The sequence below is a fragment of the Somniosus microcephalus genome, chromosome 12 (genome assembly GCF_052327205.1).
Source record: "Somniosus microcephalus isolate GS21.2 chromosome 12, FLI_Smic_1.0, whole genome shotgun sequence".
NCBI classification, from domain to species: domain Eukaryota; kingdom Metazoa; phylum Chordata; class Chondrichthyes; order Squaliformes; family Somniosidae; genus Somniosus; species Somniosus microcephalus.
In genome coordinates, this window is record NC_140998.1 from 24,158,643 (window position 1) to 24,178,736 (window position 20,094).

At 47.7% G+C, this 20,094-nt stretch overlaps 1 protein-coding gene across 2 annotated transcripts in view; it reads right to left on the reverse strand.

The window, feature by feature from the left end:
• Positions 1-20,094, reverse strand: part of adck1 (aarF domain containing kinase 1) — a 719,907-nt gene that overhangs the window by 276,949 nt on the left and 422,864 nt on the right. For both annotated transcript variants that reach the window (XM_086002658.1, XM_086002659.1), the window contains 2 exons: positions 15,668-15,826; positions 14,133-14,249 (listed from right to left, as the gene is read on the reverse strand). In XM_086002658.1, the coding sequence (XP_085858784.1) occupies positions 14,133-14,249; positions 15,668-15,826 (276 nt within the window). The remainder of the gene's footprint in view (positions 1-14,132; positions 14,250-15,667; positions 15,827-20,094) is intronic.

A 20,094-nucleotide genomic window follows, 5' to 3' on the forward strand; every position in this document is an offset into this window, starting at 1 on the left:
GTGGTTGATATAACTGAATGGCTTGCTAGGCCACTTCATAGGGCACGTAAGGGTCAACCGCGATGGCGTGGGATTGGAGTCACATATAGGCCAGAGTGGGTAAGGTCGTCAGGTTTCCTTCCCTAAAGGACATTAGTGAACCAGTTGGGCTTTTACAAAACTCCGACAGCTTCCTTTTTATTATTTATTCATTCATGGGAAGTGGGCGCCGCTGGCAAGGCCAGCATTAATTGCCCGTCCTAATTGCCCTTGAGAAGGTGGTGGTGAGCCGCCTTCCTGAACCGCTGCAGTCTGCGTGGTGAAGGTGTTCCCACAGCACTGTTAGGTAAGGAGTTCCAGGATTTTGACCCAGCGACAGTGAAAAAACTGTGATATATTTCCAAGTTGGGATAGGGTGTGACTTGGAGCAGAACTTGGAGGTGGCGGCGTTCCCATGTGCCTGCTGCCCTTGTCCTTCTAGGTGGAAGAGGTCGCGGGTTTGGGAGGTGCTGCCGAAGAAGCCTTGGCGAGTTGCTGCAGTGCATCTTGTAGATGGTACACACTGCAGCCACGGTGCACCAGTGATGGAGGGAATGAATGTTTAAGGTGGTGGATGGGGTGCCAATCAAGCGGGCTGCTTTGTCCTGGATGGTGTCGAGCTTCTTGAGTGTTGTTGGTGCTACACTCATCCAGACAAGTGGAGAGTATTCCATCACACTCCTGACTTGTGCCTTGTAGACGGTGGAATGGCTTTGGGGAGTCAGGAGGTGAGACACTCGCCGCAGAATACCAAACCTCTGACCTGCTCTTGTAGCCACAGTATTTATGTGGCTGGTCCAGTTAAGTTTCTGGTCAATGGTGACCCTCAGGATGTTGATGGTGGAGGATTCGGCGATGGTAATGCTGTTAAATGTCAAGGGGAGATTCATGGTCACTTTTACTGATACCAGCTTTTTTTTATTCCCAGATTTTTAAAACTGAATTCAAATTCTTTATGTTCTGATGAAAGATCATCGCCTTGAAATGGTAATTCTATTTCTCTCTCCCCAGATGCTGCCTAGCCTGCTGAGTATTTCCAGCATTTTCTGTTTATATTTCAAATTTTTACACCGCTATGGTGGAAACTGAACTCCCATTGCCTGGATTATTAATCTAGGCCTTTGCATTACTAGTCCAGCAACGTAACCACTACGCACTAACTCACAAAAGCACAAAGAAAGTTTCTAATACATCTGAATCTCAAAAGTAAACAAATTAATTTTGGAAAATCACAATGTGATTAGACAGACTCAGCAGGGTTTTATGAAAGGAAAATCGTGTTTGACAAATCTGTTCGAGTTTTTTGACGGTGTAACTAGCAGGGTAGATAAAGGGGATGTAGTATATTTGGATTTTCAGAAGGCATCCGTAAAGGTGCCACACAAGAGGTTATTAAACAAAATTAGGGCTCATGGGATTGGGGGTAATATACTAGCATGGACTGAGGATTGGTTAACGGACAGAAAACAGAGAGTGGGGATAAACGGGTCATTTTCAGGTTGGCAGGCTGTCACAAGTTGAGTACTGCAAGGATCAGTGTTGGGGCCTCAGCTATTTACAATCTATATTAATGACTTAGATGAAGGTACCGAGTGTAATGTATCCAAGTTTGCTGATGATACAAAGCCAGGTGGGACAGTAAGCTGCGAGGAGGACGCAGAGGCTGCAAAAGTGATTGGGCAAGAAGATGGCAGATGGAGTATAATGTGGGAAGGGGGGGAAATTATCCACTTTGGTAAGAAGAATGAAAAAGCAGACTATTTTTTAAAAAGATGATAGGCTAGTAAATTCTGGTATGCAGAGGGATTTGGGTGTCCTTGTACATGAATCCCTGAAAGTTAATGTGCAGGTACAGCAAGCAATTAGGATGGCAAATGGTATGTTAGCCTTTATTGCAAGTGGTTTGGAGTAAGTCTTGCTGCAATTATATAAGGCTTTGGTGAGGCCACGCCTTGAGTACTGTGTACAGTTTTGGTCTCCTTCTCTAAGGAAGGATATACTTGCCTTGGAGGGCGTGCAACAAAGGTTCACTAGACTGATTCCTGGGGTGAGAGGGCTGTCCTATGAGGAGCGATTGAGTAGAATGGGCCTATATTCTCTGGAGTTTAGAAGAATGAGAGGTGATCTCATTGAAACGTATAAAATTCTTACAGGGCTTGACAGGGTAGATGCTGAGAGGCTGTTTCCCCTGGCTGGAGAGTCTAGAAATAGGGGTCATAGGCTCAGGATAAGGGGTCGGCCATTTAAGACTGAGATGAGGAGAAATTTCTTCACTCAGAGGATGGTGAATCTTTGGAATTCTCTACCCCAGAGGGCTGTGGAGGCTCAGTCGTTGAGTATATTCAAGACTAAGATCGATAGGTTCTTGGGCACTAAGGGAATCGAGGGATATGGAGATCGGGCGGGAAAGTGGAGTTGAGGTCGATGCTCAGCCGTGATCTTATTGAATGGCGGAGCAGGCTCGAGGGGCCGTATGGCCTACTCCTGCTCCTATTTCTTATGTTCTTACTTTGAACTCATGTTCTGTATCTGGAAGGTCTTTGAGGGAAGAAAATTGTCGGCAGTCTTCACGTCACAATTTTTTAAGCACACCTGGATCTCCTGTTTGTGGCCCCAACTATCTCTCTGTTCTTACGAGTAATGAGTAAATATGATTTCTAACACTGGCACAGCTTTGGTGCCGAGCCAACCTGAGTCGCGCTTAGGGTTGCCAATCCTCTAGGATTAGCCTGGAGTCTCCAGGAATTGAAAATTAATCTCCAGGACCCAGGAGAAAAATCTTAGGGGCATTAAAAAAAATTGTGCGTTTTTTACATTTTCTTTGAATGCTTCTGTTTATTATATATAGCTGGGGGGGCCCGGCATTGCCAGGGCAATTTTGGGCCGCGCGGTTTACGGCCGGGCGCTGCCGCTCCCCCGCTCTGTGTCACTCTTTCCCTCCGTGACCCTCTCTCTCTCACTCCCCCTCTCTCTCCGTGCCCCTCTCTCTCCCTGCCCCTCTGTGTGTCCCCTCTGTCTCTCCCCCCCGTCTCTGTCCCTGCCCCTGTCTGTCCCCTCTCTCTCTCCCTTCCTCTCTCTCACTCTCCCGCTCTCCTCTCCCTCTCTCCCCTCCCTCCCCCTCTCTCTCTCCCTCCCCCTGTCTCTCCCTGCTTTGCTCTCTGTCCCTCCCTCCCCTCTCCCTCCCTAGCGCCTCAGGCCCGGTGCCGTTGTGATAATTTGGGACCAGGGGAAGGGCTTTGAAAACTGAGCCTGGCCGCGGTGGACGTGTGGGGCCTAGCGGTTGAGGCCCGGCCGGGCTCTAGGGCCGAGACGGACCCCAGCTGATTACCCGGTGCGCCCGGCCGCCGCGCCGTGGTTGGCGCGGTTTATGGACGGCCGCTGACGCTCCCCCGCCCGCTCTGTCTCGGGCTGAGCGGTTGTGAGGCCCGGCCCGAGTGACTCCAACTCACCTCCTGCTCCCGGAGCCGCAATGTGGGGGTTTGTTTGGCTGGTGCTGTCGCTGTGGGGATGAAAAAAATGGCGGCGAAGTTTCGGGAGGCTGCAGGATTAGGCCCGCCCACAGACGGCGGATTGGTCAACCATCAGGTCACTGAACTGTAGGATTGGTCAACTATCATGTCACTCAACGCTAATGAGCGGTAGGATTGGTCAACCGCTAATGAGCGGATTTTTGAGGATTTTTGAACGTTTTTTGTATAGTGTCCGAACAATTTTTGTCTGACCAAAAAGTAAATACACCTATTAGACTCCCCTAATGATAAGCTTTCTTTTGATATAACATGCGTGTAGGTACGCTCTATAACTTTTGAGTGTATAGCGGACAGACAGACAGACAAACAGACAGACAGACAAACCAACTCGTTTATATGTATAGATAAATAAAAATAGTGCAAAAGGGTAAAAAGGCTGTTAACTGTCAGCCAATAATCATACAATTGGATAATGGAGTCTTTTCGTTTTCCACTTGGCCGTGGGAAGGCGGGGTGTCACGAGGATGGGTGTGTTGGGAGACCAATGGTGGGATCGTGGGGGGCGGGGCAGTTGGCGGCAGGAGGTCATGTGATGAACCCTCCAGGAATACGTCCAACCAGAGTTGGCAACCCGAGTTGTGCGACCTGCACATTGAGTCGATTTTTTTCCCTAAGATGCCCAGCTTAAGATACCTGGGGGGGCAAGGGGGAAAGCTATGGTTGGTTAGCGCCTCCTAGCGCGGCGATTTTAGTGCCGCTCGCGAACTTGACCAGTCATTTTGCGGCGGCGCTAAACACTACCACCACGATCCCCTGCGCCCGCAGATCGTGACGTCATGCATGCGTGCAACGCCCCGGTAGCGCCCCGGACTGAAAATTGAGTTGCGCCCCCTGCCTTAGTGCCTGCCGCTAGGAACGACAGGTAGAGGGGAACGTTTTCAAGTCACGAAGGGGTTGGGGGAGCGCTATTTAAAGACGGGAGCTTCCTGCTTTTTCTTGTCGGCATAAGTTTTGGTACAAGCAGGTTGAGAGGGAGAGAGACGGCTGGAGAGATTTAACGCGGTCCTAAGGAGTTTTGGTCCTCAGCACCACTTTTGAGGTTCCTAAACGCCGAGCTCTTTCCCTGGGCCTATCCATTAGTGCTTCCAACACAATTGCTTTAGAGGTCTCTCCAGGCCGAGATTCAAGGCAGCAATGAGCAAGATGGCCCCTCCCCTTTAAGAACTGGACGGCGCCAGTCTGTCTGGCTTCCATGGTAACGGACCGCCAGAGCTTCGGTAGCGTCTCGCTCCCCGACGTTAGCGCCTTAAGAGAGTCGTGTAGCGCTTGATTTAGCGCTCAAATCACCTCCAGGGGCGATAGAGGCAACAATTAGCACCCGGCCAATATTAGCGCCCCAAAATGGGCGATACCCAATTTTTTCCCCTTGGTACTAAAACAGATACATCGCTTGTGTGTGTTTGCCAGTCTGCCCCTTCGAGGAGGGTTGCTTGACCCCGCATCTCACTCAGATTTAAAACGGCATATTCCAAAAACACATTGGGGGGGGGGGCGGTTGGAAAATGGAATGAAAAAAAAGTGGACAGTTAGGAGACTGAACGGATGATGTGGCAGCTACCAGCTCCTGGCCTTTGTAGTTTGACCTAATTAAATCAGGGTGTCATGTGTACATCCATGAGCATTTTCAAACAAAAAAAAATTCACCTATTAGTAAATACGGAAATTTTAATTAAAGAAAAAAGGAGAGGGGGAATGTTACAGTATTGGGCCGAGAGGGCATTCGTTATCATCGTTATCAAGTTGAATCGCTGTTTTGTGGCATATACTTGTTACTTGCAGCTATCAGTTATCCATAAAATGTTAACCCCATTCCACGGCTGTGTGAAGTTTGTAGCTTAACAGTTAAACAAACCTATTTTTAAATGTATAGGGTTTCGGTTTTCCTATCGGTGTTGTGCTCTTCAAGGCGAGGGACGTAAGCTCTCCGAACAGAACACTTGTCTACTTTTTGGCATCTCGTGTCAGCATCGAGCATCAGTTCTGTACAGCGGTGGTCAGATGAAGGTTAACCCTCCCCCTGCTCTGTGGAGCAAAGTGCCTTCATCCTGTTGTCAGATAGCCCCTCCCAACAGCACTAATGTGACACAGCTATTTCCCACGCCAGTGCTCTTGGTGAGCTTTTAGGTATCTATTCTTTTAGGTGTCAGCCGTGGCTCAGTGGATAGCACTCGTGCCTCTGAGTCAGAAGGTTGTGGGTTCACGTCCCACTCCAGAGACTTGAGCACATAAACCTAGGCTGACACTCCCAGTGCAGTGCTGAGGGAGTGCTGTACTGTCGGAGGTGCTGTCTTTCGGACATTAAACCCGCTTGCTCTCTCAGGTGGACGCAAAAAATCCCATGGCTACTACTTCGAAGAAGAGCAGGGGAGGTCAGTGTCCTGGGCCAATATTTATCACTCAATCAGCATAACAAAAAAACAGATTATCTGGTCATCATCACATTGCTGTTTGTGGGAGCTTGCTGTGAGCAATTGGCTGCCGTGTTTACAACAGTGACTACCCTTCAAAAGTACTTAAATGGCTGTAAAGCGCTTTGGGACGTCCTGAGGTCGTGAAAGGTGCTATATAAGTGCAAGTCTTTCTTCTCTTTTTAGCTGTCCGAGAGAGACATATAATTTAGACGCCAATTTGTGCTGTCACGCAACGCCCCAAAGAGCAAACAGGTTATCACTGAGCATCGCAGGGGACTTCACTCACCCAGATGCTACTGGGCCGAGACAGCCACTGTCAAGCATCCTCAGCAGGAGCAGATCCTGCAGGGTTTTGGCGCATAAAGAAAGATTGGCATGGTCAGAGCAGTGATACTGCCAGGTCAATCTTCACAGTTTGAGATTTCCATCGGTGAAATAAAGCCAGCTTCCAACCAACACAACACTTGCTCCCATCTCCAAAATGGAAGGTAGAAGTGAGAAGAAAACAGGAAGGGGGGGGGGGGGGAAAAGAAAATGTTAGAAAAGGCAAAAAGTTCAGATTAGCTATAAAAAGTAATATTAAAGCTAAAAACTTGCCCATCCCTTGAGACGGTGGTGGTAGACCACCTTCTTCAGCCGTTGCAGTACATGCAGTGAAGGTGCACCCACAGTGCTGTTTATTCTTTGTAGCAGTTTGACACAATGGAGTGACTTACCAGGCCACTTAGCAAAGTGCAGAGGGAAGTTAAGAGTCACCATGCTGGCATGGGACTGGAATCGCATACATCCTGGAAAAGGACGTTCGTGAACCAGGTGGGTTTTTACAACAAGCTGAAACCTCCGTGGTCACTTTTACTGATGCCAGCTTTTCACTTCCAGATTTTCTTTTTAAACTGAATTCAAATTCTCAAACTGCCACAGTGGGATTTGAACTGGCGTTTTCTGGATTCTCTGGTAACTGTTCCAGTGCAGCTACAACACTGGCATCTATCCGACAATGTGGAAAACTGCCCAGGTATGTCCTGTCCACAAAAAGCAGGACTAATCCAATCCGGCCATTAACCGCCCCATCAGTCTACTCTCAATTATCAGCAAAGTGATGGAAGGTGTCATCGACAGTGCTATCAAGCGGCACTTACTCACCAATAACCTGTTCACTGATGCCCAGTTTGAGTTCCGCCAAGACCACTCGACTCCCGACCTCATTACAGCCTTGGTCCAAACATGGACAAAGGAGCTGAATTCCAGAGGTGAGGTGAGAGTGACTGCCCTTGAAATCAAGGCAGTACTTGACCGAGTGTGGCATCAAGGAGCCCTAGTAAAACTGAAGTCAATGGGAATCAGGGGGAAAGCTCTCCACTGGCTGGAGTCATACCTAGCACAAAGGAAGATGGTTGTGGTGGTTGAAGGTCAATCATCACAGCCCCAGGATATCGCTGCAGGAGTTCCTCAGGGCAGTGTCCTAGGCCCAACCATCTTCAGCTGCTTCATCAATGGCCTTCCCTCCAACATAAGTTCAGAAACGGGGATGTTGGCTGATGACTGCACAGTGTTCAGTGCCATTCACAACTCCTCAGATAATGAAGCAATCCATGCTCACATGCAACAAGAATTGGACGACATTCAGGCTTGTGCTGATAAGTGTCAGGTAACATTCGCGCCACACAAGTGCCAGGCAATGACTATCTCCAACAAGCGAGAGTCTAACCACCACCCCATGACATTCAATGGCATTACCATAGCCGAATCCCCCACCATCAACATCCTGGGGGTCACAATTGACCAGAAACTTAACTGGACCAGCCGCATAAATACTGTGGCAACAAGAGCAGGTCAGAGGCTGGGTATTCTGCAGCGAATGTCTCACCTCCTGACTCCCCAAAGCCTTTACACCATTTACAAGGCACAAGTCGGGAATATGATGGAATACTCTCCACTTGCCTGGGTGAGTGCAGCTCCTACAATACTCAAGAAGCTCGACACCATCCAGGACAAAGCAGCCGTTTGATTGGCACCCCATCCACCATCTTAAACATTCACTCCCTCCACCACCAGTGCACCGTGGCTGCAGTGTGTACTGCAACATTTGCATATTGAATTATCATTGGCCCGCAGGCATCTGTAAGGAATACCTATTATATTCACGGTGTGGAGATGCCGGAGTTGGACTGGGGTGGACAAATGTAAGAAGTCACACAACACCAGGTTATAGTCCAACAGCTTTATTTGAAGTCACAAGCTTTCGGAGCGCTGCTCCTTCATCAGCTGAAGTGGAGAGATGCATAAAGACACAGCTTATATAGTCAGAGAATAATGTCAGATGTTTACAGGTATTCATTCTAACTGCCATTTATCACACCTCGGCAGAGAGATAATCACAGCAATCAAAGGTGTGAATGGTGTCCAAACAGGTCAGTCAGGAAAACATTACATCAAAGAACAATGACTATATAAGCTGTGTCTTTATGCATCTCTCCACTTCACCTGACGAAGGAGCAGCGCTCCGAAAGCTTGTGACTTCAAATAAAGCTGTTGGACTATAACCTGGTGTTGTGTGACTTCTTATATTCACATGTGATCACATGCTGAGTTGTCATTGGCCTGCAGGCATCTGTAAGGACTGCTATTGTTTAGAAGACCCAGGGGGTCCTAACTCCATCTTGTCTCCACTGTACTGTTACGAGTAAGATCAGACCTGATGCTTCATAAAAGAGTTAAACTGTAATAGTCCATTATCCTGCAATTTATTATTTTTGTACAAAGTGTGCAAAACAAGACATGGTGTCAGAACAGGGATTTGAAATGGACATCGTTGGAACTCCCTTACCTCGAATGAATTGGGAATCTTTGAACTTACCTAGAGAATGGAGCAAGTTCAAGCAACACGTGGAGTTGATGTTCTTGGGTCCGTTGAAAAGCAAAGGGGAGGAAGAAAGATGCAGCTACCTACTCTTATGGATCGGAGAAAAAGGGAGAGACATTTTTAACACATGGTCTCTCACTGCAGATGAAGCAAAGGTACTGAAAAGTTATTTTGACCGTTTTGAATCACGTGATGCCCAAGGCAAATACGATATTCGCTAGGTACAAGTTTCAGGAGAAAGTACAAGGAGCTAGTGAGTCGTTTAAACAGTTCGTGACTGAGTTAAAACTACTGGTAAAAGACTGTGAATATGCAGAAGATAAAGATGAGATGGTCAGAGACCGCATCGTGCTTGGAATACATTCAGCTAAAGTGAGAGAGAAACTTTTGAATGTTGGGTCTGGGCTAATGCTGGACAAAGCTATGGACATAGCTAGATCGCACGAGATAGCCCAAGCACAGTTGAAAACCATAACCGGCGCCACGAACAACTCGAGTGAACAGACAGTGCACGCAGTTAATAGACACACACCAAAGAACACTGCCCAGAAAGCGTGTTTCAGAACAGAAAGTGTTCTAAAAATGAGCGACAGACATAAAACGCTTCAAAAACTGTGGATATTGTGGAAACAAGATGCATGGAAAAAAGGAGCAATGCCCTGCCAAAGGAAGGCAATGTGCTAAATGTGGTAAATGGAACCACTTTGCTAAAGTTTGCAGGACTGTATTTGGTATGGCAGTACACACAGTGAGTGACAGCCAAATGCCAGATAAGAGATCCAAATGCAGAGGAACTGTTTATTGATTCTGTGTCACAGAAAAAACAGATTTCAGAGACTGAACAAGCCTTTGCAGATATTGAGATAGGAAAACAGGGCACAGAGCTTAAGTTTAAACTAGAAACTGGAGCTCAGGTTAATGTAATTCCTCTGAGTGAGTATCACAGCTTGAAGGATGAGTGTGAGCTACAGCCCACCTCATGCAGACTGACCGGCTATGGGGGTGAGCAGCTCATTGTAAAAGGCACATGCGTGATGAAATGCAAGTACAAAGAAAGCGACATGATGTTGGACTTTTACATTGTTGACACTCGCGCCCCTCCAGTGCTAGGTCTAAAGGCATGTTTAGACATGGACCTCGTCAAGCTAGTGCTATCATTGACAGCACCAGTTGATAAGCAGACAGTCATGGAGGAGTTTGCTGACGTTTTCAAAAGGAATCGGACTATTCCCAGGTGAATGCACTATTCGCCTTGACCCAGCAGCAACCCCTGTGGTTTGCCCACCAAGAAGGATACCCCTTGCTCTACGTAGTCGCCTGAACGAAGAACTGCAGAGCATGGAGAATACAGAAATCATCGTCCGGGAAACAGAACCGACAGAGTGGGTCAACGCATTAGTAGTGGTTGAGAAACCACGTACAGGCAAGCTCAGAGTCTGTCTCGACCCCAGAGATTTGAACAAGGCTATCAAACGCCCTCACTACCCTCTACCAACGCTAGATGACATCACACCCAAGCTAGTGGGAGCACGTTACTTCAGTGTAATGGATGCACCATCAGGATACTGGACTATCAAGCTCACGGAAGAGTCATCTAAGCTAACAACGTTCAACACACCATTTGGACGCTACCGATTTCTGCGTTTACCATTTGGTCTTATCTCAGCTCAGGATGAATTCCAGTGGAAAATCAACGAAACCTATGAAGGCCTCGACAGAGTAATCGCAATCGTAGACGACATCCTCGTCTATGGCAAGAATAGAGAGGAACATGACAGGAACCTCCGTGCGATGCTACAAAGATCACGGGAGAAAGGTATCGGCTCAACCCTGAGAAAAGCATAATCGGAGCCACCAAGATCAGTTATTTCGGGCATCGCCTCTCAACTGATGGCATTAAGCCGGATCCAGAGAAAATCTCTCCGCCATCAAGAAGATGGAGCCGCCGAAGAACCGCGCAGAGCTAGAGACAGTACTAGGCATGGTTAACTACTTAGCCAAGTTTGCCCCGAGCCTCTCCGAAATCAACACACCCACGCGTCAGTTGCTCAAACAATCCAATGAGTTCCTGTGGGACAAACAACATGACACAGCATTTCAGAAAATGAAAGACCTAATCACCAGAGAACCAGGACCAGTTCTTGCCTACTTCGACCCCAACAAAGAGCTCAGGCTACAAGTAGACGCGTCAAAGTACGGACTAGGTGCAGTATTACTGCAAGAAAGAAAGCCCATCGGCTACGCTTCCAGATCTCTCACAGACAGTGAAATCAACTATGCTCAAATCGAGAAAGAGCTATATGCAATTCTGTTTGGATGTAAGCGTTTCCAGCAGTACATCTATGGCCGACAAGTCATTGTGGAATCCGACCACAAGCCCCTCGAGTCAATCATGAGGAAACCACTAGCCGCAGCCCCACCAAGGCTACAGAGAATGATCCTTCAGCTACAGAATTACGACTTCACAATCATTCACCATCCAGGCAAAGACATTCCTGTTGCAGACACGCTCTCCAGAAAGTCTCTTAGCTACCAGGACAGCAGCCTCAGTGAAGGCATGGATGTGCAGGTGCACATGGTGTACAACAGCTTACCTGTGAGTGACTCAAAACTGAAGGAGATCCGAGCAGGAACAGAGAAAGATGCACAACTCACACTGCTGAGCAAAGTCATACATGAAGGATGGCCTGTGGAAAGGAGGAAATGCCCTCAGAGCATATCTGAATTCTGGAACCACAGAGACAAACTGTCACAAATCAACAGAATCGTCTTCAAAGGGGAGAAAATCATCATTCCTACCAGTCTCAGAGAAGAGATGTTGACAAAAATTCATGCTGGACATTTGGGCATGGAAAAATGCAAACAAAGAGCACGTGACATTATGTTTTGGCCCGGAATGTGCAAACACATTGAGGACATTGTCGGAAAATGTTCCATTTGTATAGAACGCCGCCCATCAAATGTCAAAGAGCCCATGATACCTCACCGTATCCCAGACAGGCCCTGGCAGGTCACGGCAACGGATCTGTTCACATGGAACAATGAGGACTACATAGTGACTGTTGATTACTACAACAGATTTTTTGAACTGGACAAGCTTCACAGCACCACATCTGCAGCTGTGATCCACAAGCTAAAGGCAGCCTTTGCCAGGCATGGCATGGTAGAGACTTTAGTCTCAGACAATGGCCCCCAATACAAATCAAAAGAGTTCGAGTCGTTTGCCAAGGCATGGGATTTCACACGTCACATCAAGCCCACATTACCCTCAAAGTAATGGCCTTGCTGAAAAAACTGTCCAGATTGCAAAAACACTCATGGACAAAGCCAAAGCGGACAAAAGAGACCCCTACATCAGTCTCCTTGAGTACCGCAACACTCCGGTTGACAACTTCAAGTCACCAGCACAGCTGTTGATGAGCCGCAGACTTCGCTCAATCTTTCCAAGCACCAACCAGCAGCTGCAGCCAGAGGTTGTCAGCTGCAAGCAAGTGCATGCAAAACGTGTACAGAGACAGCAACACCAAAAGAGATACTATGACAGGTCAGCTAGACTACTGCCGCCGTTGCACAATGGAGAATCCGTCAGAATCCAGGAGCATGACTACTGGAAGCCAGCAGTCGTCATCCAGCCAGCTGACACTAAGCGATCGTATCACGTCTGCACCCCAGAAGGACAGGTGTACCGCCGCAATCGCAGGCACCTCCTGAACACCAAGGAACAACACCGTCATTCTGACGAGAGGATCGGTTCAACAGAGTGTGATGAACAGAGCAATACACAAAACACATCATACTTACCTGAACCTAAACCTGAACCTGATTTGTTGACTGATTCAGGAGCATGCTCAGTTCCATACCACACAAGGTCGGGACGAGAGGTCAAACCTAGAGTTATCCTTGATTTGTGAACTGTCAAAGGGTGTAGGTGGATCGCTGCCCTAAAAAAAAACTGTACATCGTTATTGAAACGATGAGATGTTTTCAGCGCTAGTTAGATGCTGAGTTTACTTATATGTTTATGCTACCGAGAACATTAGGTAGAAGAAAGGTTTAAAAGTAATGCATAACATTTTTCTTTTAAAAGGGGATGTAATATTTGCATATTGAATTATCATTGGCCCACAGGCATCTGTAAGGAATACCTATTATATTCACATGTGATCACATGCTGAGTTGTCATTGGCCTGCAGGCATCTGTAAGGACTGCTATTGTTTAGAAGACCCAGGGGGTCCTAACTCCATCTTGTCTCCACTGTACTGTTACGAGCAAGATCAGACCTGATGCTTCATAAAAGAGTTAAACTGTAATACTCCGCAAAGTGTGCAAAACAAGACATGTACCATCTACAAGATGCACTGCAGCAACTCGCCGAGGCTTCTTCGACAGCACCTCCCAAACCCGCGACCTCTAACACCTAGAAGGACAAGGGCAGCAGGCGCATGGGAACACCACCACCTCCAAATTCCCCCTCCAAATCACACACTATCCTGGCTTAGAAGTATATCGCCGATGCTTCATCGTCGCTGGGTCAAAATCCTGGAACTCCCTCCCTAACAGCACTGTGGGAGTACCTTCACCGCACGGGACTGCAGCGGATCAAGAAGGCGGCTCACCACCACCTTCTCAAGGGCAACTAGGGATGGGCAATAAATGCTGGTCTCACCAGCGATGCCCACATCCCATAAAACGAATTAAAAAAAACATAAATGTTTATGTGGCTCGGTGTCTGATAACGCTCCTGTGAAGCCCCTCGGGACGTTTTACTGTGTTAAAGTCACTACATAAGTGCAAACAAAATCAGCACAAAGACTCTGGGGGTGGATTTTATGGATTAGCAATCTCGGTGCAGAACTGCATGCTGGGGGCGGAGGAGTGTGGGGGAGAACTCGTGCACCGAGTGCCGCGGGCCTCGCTCGTTATCCGCGCGTCTGAATGTCAACCTGAGCTCCCACTCCATGCAGCACTGGAAATCTGTAAAAATGTACCTCACTCTCCCTTTAAAACAGGTTAAAAAAAAAAGGAAGCAAAATTTAAAAAACAGGAATAAATTGCTGATTTCCCCCCCTCCCCCCAACCATTCGATGCTGGAAAAAAGGAATAAAGGCTCATTTCTATTCGCCTGCGTGATGGCAAGAAAAGCAGAATGATGCAGAACGCCCTCTGTTAAATATGCGTTAAGCACCACAATCATTTGGAACCGTGTAGACCAATTATGAGGTTCTAATCCCCACCGCAGATCCTGGGAAATAATAACAAGCAGGTTGAGCCCCCTCCCTTCAAACTACGTGAGCCAACCCAGTCCTTACCTCGTTCACGTCAATGCCATTTTTCTTCATGTACTCTCTGTCATTTACCTGACCTCCTTCCATAAACTCCATGGTCAGAACCCGCCTGGTTGACAGTTCCCAATGAATTTTAGGGACCTTTGGAAATTGAGACACAAGACAGATCTGCATTAATGCGTCTCTCCTGGAATCCCAGCAGGCAAACAAGAGACTATTTACTGTTGCAGCTCCTGTAGTATTTGTGACTGACTTTATTTAAAGGGCCAGCATCGCGCAGGCGTCGTCACGCAGGCCGACTGGGGTATCGAATGTGCCGATTGTAAATGTGGTGAAACTCATCATTTGGATGTCTCCTTCCGACATAATGAGGCCTGGGTGCAGGCGGGTGGGTGGGTGGTAGGTGCCCCCACTGCCCCCCCCCCCCGCCCCCCGTGGCAGGGGCAGTGTGGCACTGAAATGAAGAGGTGTACTGACAATCTGGAGCCTGAACCTGCTTCTGGAAAAACTGGGAGTTGGGTCTGGCCAGGCAAACCATTTGAAGAAAGCGAAGAGTTAAAAACAAAATCATCATAATAGCTAATTTTTTTGTTCCCAGTCCAATTTATTGCCCTACTGAGAGAGACAGACAGAAAAGAACAAATGATTTGAAATAGTTAATCACATTCACAAAATGGTTCCTTTTTTAGTCACCGGTGATCGGCAGAGGTCAGCTTGGAGGTCACGGTGCAGGAGGATTCCAGTTTCATGAGGTAATTTTAATTTCCAAATGACAAAATTAACATCGAATAATTTAAAATGGGAAATATGAAGCAAGACGTGCATACAATATATTTTCCAGATCAAAATTATGGAGTGGGTTTTAGGGATTGTTATGGCGATAGAGGCATGTTAGATGGCAGTGCAGAATGGGTTGAAGAGACTGAGGCACACTAAGCGGACGACAGGGCTTCAGGAGAGAGAGGCCACGAGATCAAAGGAGGATTGGGCGTTGGGAATCAAGAGATACAAAGGCAGAGATGTAGAGAAACCGCTGGGACTAGAGAGACAGGGGCCATCCTTGAAAACTACTGGTGTAAATCTCATTCCTAATATTTCCTCAGTCTGGGGTGCTCAGTTGGTACAACTTCTCTTCCAAGAAATTAATTTTAAACATAAGTCATTTTGAGTGAAAAGGTGCAATCTGGGTTCTCTCAATAGTCTACAGGTGATACGATAGCCCTTTGAGACAACAATGAAATCATTTCACCAGTTTTAAATTGAAATGTCAAGCACGGGAGTTACTCAGCAACAAACACCACCACCCCGTGGCCTTTTTTCTACAACAAACATGGAATGTTCCAGAAGACCACTTTGTAACTTTACCAAATCATCTTTTTCTGTTTTAACCCCTTCGGAACAAATCATGAGTGGCTCACCATCAGACTAAAGGCAGCAAAAATGCCGACACAATTAAGTAGGGTTTTATACAAATAAAAACCGTTGTGGATGATGGGGACATTTCCCAATTAATGCCACAGACTTTTAAGTTGGAGCAGATGCAGTTCTAAAATTCGTACCTTAAGAAACTGAAAGTGCTTGAGCATGTCAGCCACCTCCTCCGCGTTGCGGCCTTCTTTCAGGAAGTCCAGCTCAAGTGGCATGTTCTTCTTTGCTTCGTCAACCAGCCATGCGAAGCTAAAGTCGGGGAACATCCATGACACGCCTTGAACCAGAATCTGTTAACAACACCCTGTATTACAATTGGTGTCAGTGCTGTCTTATTCTACAATAGGACATGACCTTAAAGGAAACCTTCTATTCTCCTTGACCTTGCTTTACAAATCTAATAACACCAATATACTTAGGGGGAAAATTTCAGTTGGTTAGCGCCCCCCCACATTGCGGCGATTTTAGCACCGCTCGTGAAATTGACCAGTCGTCTTGCGGCGGTGCTAAACACTACCGCCACGATCTCCTGCGCCCGCAGATCGTGACGTCAGTCAAGGGTGCAACACCCCGGCAGCACCCCAGACTGGATATTAAGTCACGCCCCCTGCCTTAGCGCCTGCCGCTAGGAACGACAGGTAGAGGGTAACGTTTTCAAGTCGGGAAGGGGCTAGGGGAGCGTTATTTAAAGGCGGGCGCTTCCTGCCTTGTCTTGTCAGCAAAATTTTTGGTTTTAACGCTGTCCTGAGGAGTTTTGGCCCTCAGCACCACTTCTGAGGTTCCTAAGCGCCGAGCTCTTTCCCTGGGCCTATCCATTAGTGCTTCCAACACAAATGCTTTTGAGGTCTCTCCAGGCCGAGATTCAAGGCTACAATGAGCAGGGAGTGGCTGGTCAGCAAGATGGCCCCTCCCCTTTAAGAACTGGATGGTGCCAGTCTGTCTGACTTCCATGGTAACGGACATCGCCTGAGCTTCGGTAGCGTTCTGAGGTAGCGCCTCGCTCCCCGATGTTTGCCCCTTAAGAGAGGTGTGTAGCGCCTGATTTAGCGCTCAAATCACCTCCAGGGGCGATGGAGGCGCATTTTGCAGTCGGAGGCGATAATTAGCGCCGGGCGCTAAACTTTGCGCCCGGCCGATATTAACGCCCCAAAATGGACGATACCAAATTTATCCCCCTTAATCTTTTGTACCTCATTAATATTGCGGAACTCATTCTGGAGTGTGCAAGGGAGGTGCTGCTCTCGATTCCCCTCATTGACACTATCAGGACACTGATATGCCATCGTCCTCTCGTGCAGTTGTTCAAAAGTCACATTCCATGACCTTGCTTCTACGTGTAACCTAATGGCGGAGAAGGCTCTTTAAAGGTACATGGGGAAGGGCCTTTGTAATCTAATCGGTAGCATGATCCTCATGTGGAGTAAAACAGATGCTTGAATCTTCTGGCAGCTTTCTCCTGCTAGTTAGGTATGTAAATTGGGCAATCCATTCATGCCAGTGCAGTCAGACCTCTGGTCATGGGCCATCAGGGGCAGGGAAGAACAATGGAAGAGTGATCTACTGAGGCAGATGGAATCTAAGAGATCCTGGGGTGCAAAGTTAAGGCGCGAGTGTAACATTATCCCTACCAACTAACTACCAAGTCCATAAGGTTGGTAATGAGGGTTGCCAGCAAAGGCCTCCATTCAATCTGGTGCATTAACATAAAACGTAAGAAATAGGAGCAGGAGTAGGCCATGCGGCCCCTTGAGCCTTCTCTGCCATTCAGTAAGAGCATGGCTGAACTTCGACATTAACTCCGCTTTCAGAGAATCATAGAAATTTACAGCACAGAAAGAGGCCATTCAGCCCTTCTTGTCCATGCCAGCCGACAAAACGCTATCCACCCTAATCTCACTTTCCAGCACTTGGTCCGTAGCCTTATAGGTTACGGCAATTCAAGTGCATATCCAAGTACCAATTAAATGTGATGAGGGTCTCTGCCTCTACCACACTTTCTAAACCTCCGACCAATTACTTTAAATCTATGCCCCCTGGTTATTGACCCTTCTGCTAAGGGAAATAGATCCTTCCTATCCACTCTATCTAGGCCCCTCATAGTTTTATACACCTCAATAAGGTCTCCCCTCATCCTCCTCTGTTCCAAAGAAAACAACCCCAGCCTATCCAATCTTTCCTCATAGCTAAAATTCCCCAGCCCAGGCAACATCCTCGTAAATCTCCTCTGTACCCTCTCTAGTGCAATCACATCTTTCCTGTAATGTGGTGACCAGAACTGCACGCAGTACTCTAGCTGCGGCCTAACTAGTGTTTTATACAGTTCAAGCATAACCCCCCTGCTCTTGTATTCTATGCCTCGGCTAATAAAGGAAAGTATCCCCTATGCCTTCTTAACCACCTTATCTACCTGTCCTGCTACCTTCAGGGATCTGTGGACATGCACTCCAAGGTCCCTCTGAGCTTCTGCACTTCTCAGTGTCCTACCATTGAATGTGTATTCCTTTGCCTTGTTAGCCCTCCCCAAATGCATTACCTCACACTTCTCCAGATTGAGCTCCATTTGCCACTGTTCTGCCCACCTGACCAGTCCATTGATATCTTCCTGCTGTCTGCAGCTTTCTTGTTCATCAACCACCACACGGCCAATTTTTGTATCATCTGCAAACTTCTTAATCATACTTCCTACATTCAAGTCCAAATCATTGATACATACCACAAAAAGCAAGGGACCCAGTACTGAGCCCTGCGGAACCCCACTGGGAACAACTTTCAGTCACAAAAACACCCTTCGACCATTACCCTTTGTTTCCTGCCTCGGAGCCAATTTCGGATCCAACTTGCCACTTTGTCTTGGATCCCATGGGCTTTTACTTTCGTGACCAGTCTGCCATGTGGGACCTTATCAAAAGCCTTGCTAAAATCCATACAGATTACATCAAACACACTACCCTCATCGGCCCTCCTTGTTACCTCCTCAAAAAATTCAATCAAGTTAGTCAGACACGACCTGCCCATAACAAATTCATGCTGACTGTCCCTGATTAATCCGTGTCTTTCCAAATGAAGATTTATCCTGTCCCTCAGAATTTTTTCCAATAATTTTCCCACCACCGAGGTTAGGCTGACTGGCCTGTAATTACTCGGTCTATCCCTTTCCCCTTTTTAAACAATGATATCATGTTAGCAGTCCTCTGGCACCACACCTGTAGCCAGAGAGGATTGGAAAATGATGGTCAGAGCCTTTTCTATTTCCTCTCTTACTTCTCTTAACAGTCTGGAATACATTTGGATGAGATCAAACTGGATCTCACCACACAGAAAAGGACAAAGGAATGCTGCGCCATGATCTTCACAGAAACCTGGCTGAACAATGGCATCCCTGACACCACCATACAACTAGAAGGACGCACGGTCTTCCGCGCCGACAGAACTGCAGACTCCAGTAAGAGCAAGGGAGGCGGTTTGTGCATTTACACCAACAATGCCTGGTGCACTAACACTGATATAATTGATAGATCCTGCTCGGCTGATTTGGAATTCCTCATGGTAAGGTGCAGACCCTTCTACCTGCCTCGGGAATTCACGAATGTTATCATCACTGTGGTCTACATCCCACCACACGTTAATGCCAAACTAGCACTGAAGGACCTCTACAGGGCCATCAGCGAACAACAAACTGCGCACCCAGACGGAGCTTTTATCGTCGCGAGGGACTTCAATCACACAAACCTAAAAACTGTACTACCGAAATTGCACCAGAATGTCTCCTGCCCCACAAGAGGGGAGAACACACTGGATCAAGTCTACATGAGCATTGTAGACGCTTACAAGGCCATTCCCTGCCCCCACCTTGGGAAGTCTGACCACCTCTCCCTGTTTCTAGCCCCGGCATACAAACTGCTCATCAAAAGAGAGAGAACATCAATGAGAGCAGTGAAAGTATGGCCAGAGGGGGCAGTATCGGAGCTTCAGGATTGCTTCGAACGCACTGATTGGGGCATGTTTGCCCATAATGACATCGAGGAATACGCATCCACAGTGCTATTCTACATCAACAGCTGCGTCGAGGTCGTCACGACCCACAAAAATATCAGGTCATACCCCAACCAGAAACCCTGGATGAACGGAGAGGTCCGCTCACTGTTGAAAGCACGCGACGCAGCATTTAAATCTGGCGACGCGGCGGCTTACAGCGCAGCTAGGACCAACCTAAAAAAGGGTATCAGGACTGCCAAAAGGAAACAGACACTGCGGATAGAGGATCACTTCCACAACAACTCGGACCCCCGGTGCATGTGGCAAGGCATCCAGTCCATCACTGACTACAAGGGCAAAAACACCAGTCCCCCGGTCAGCGACGCCTCCCTTCCGGAGGAGCTTAACAACTTCTACGCTCGCTTCGACAGGGGCAACAAGGAGCCGGCTACGAAAGCCTTGCCACCCCCGGAAGACCAGGTGCTCACTCTGTCGACCTCCGACGTAAGGGGCGCTCTACACAGAGTGAACACACGAAAGGCTGCTGGACCGGATAGCATCCCTGGACGGGTACTCAAGGAAT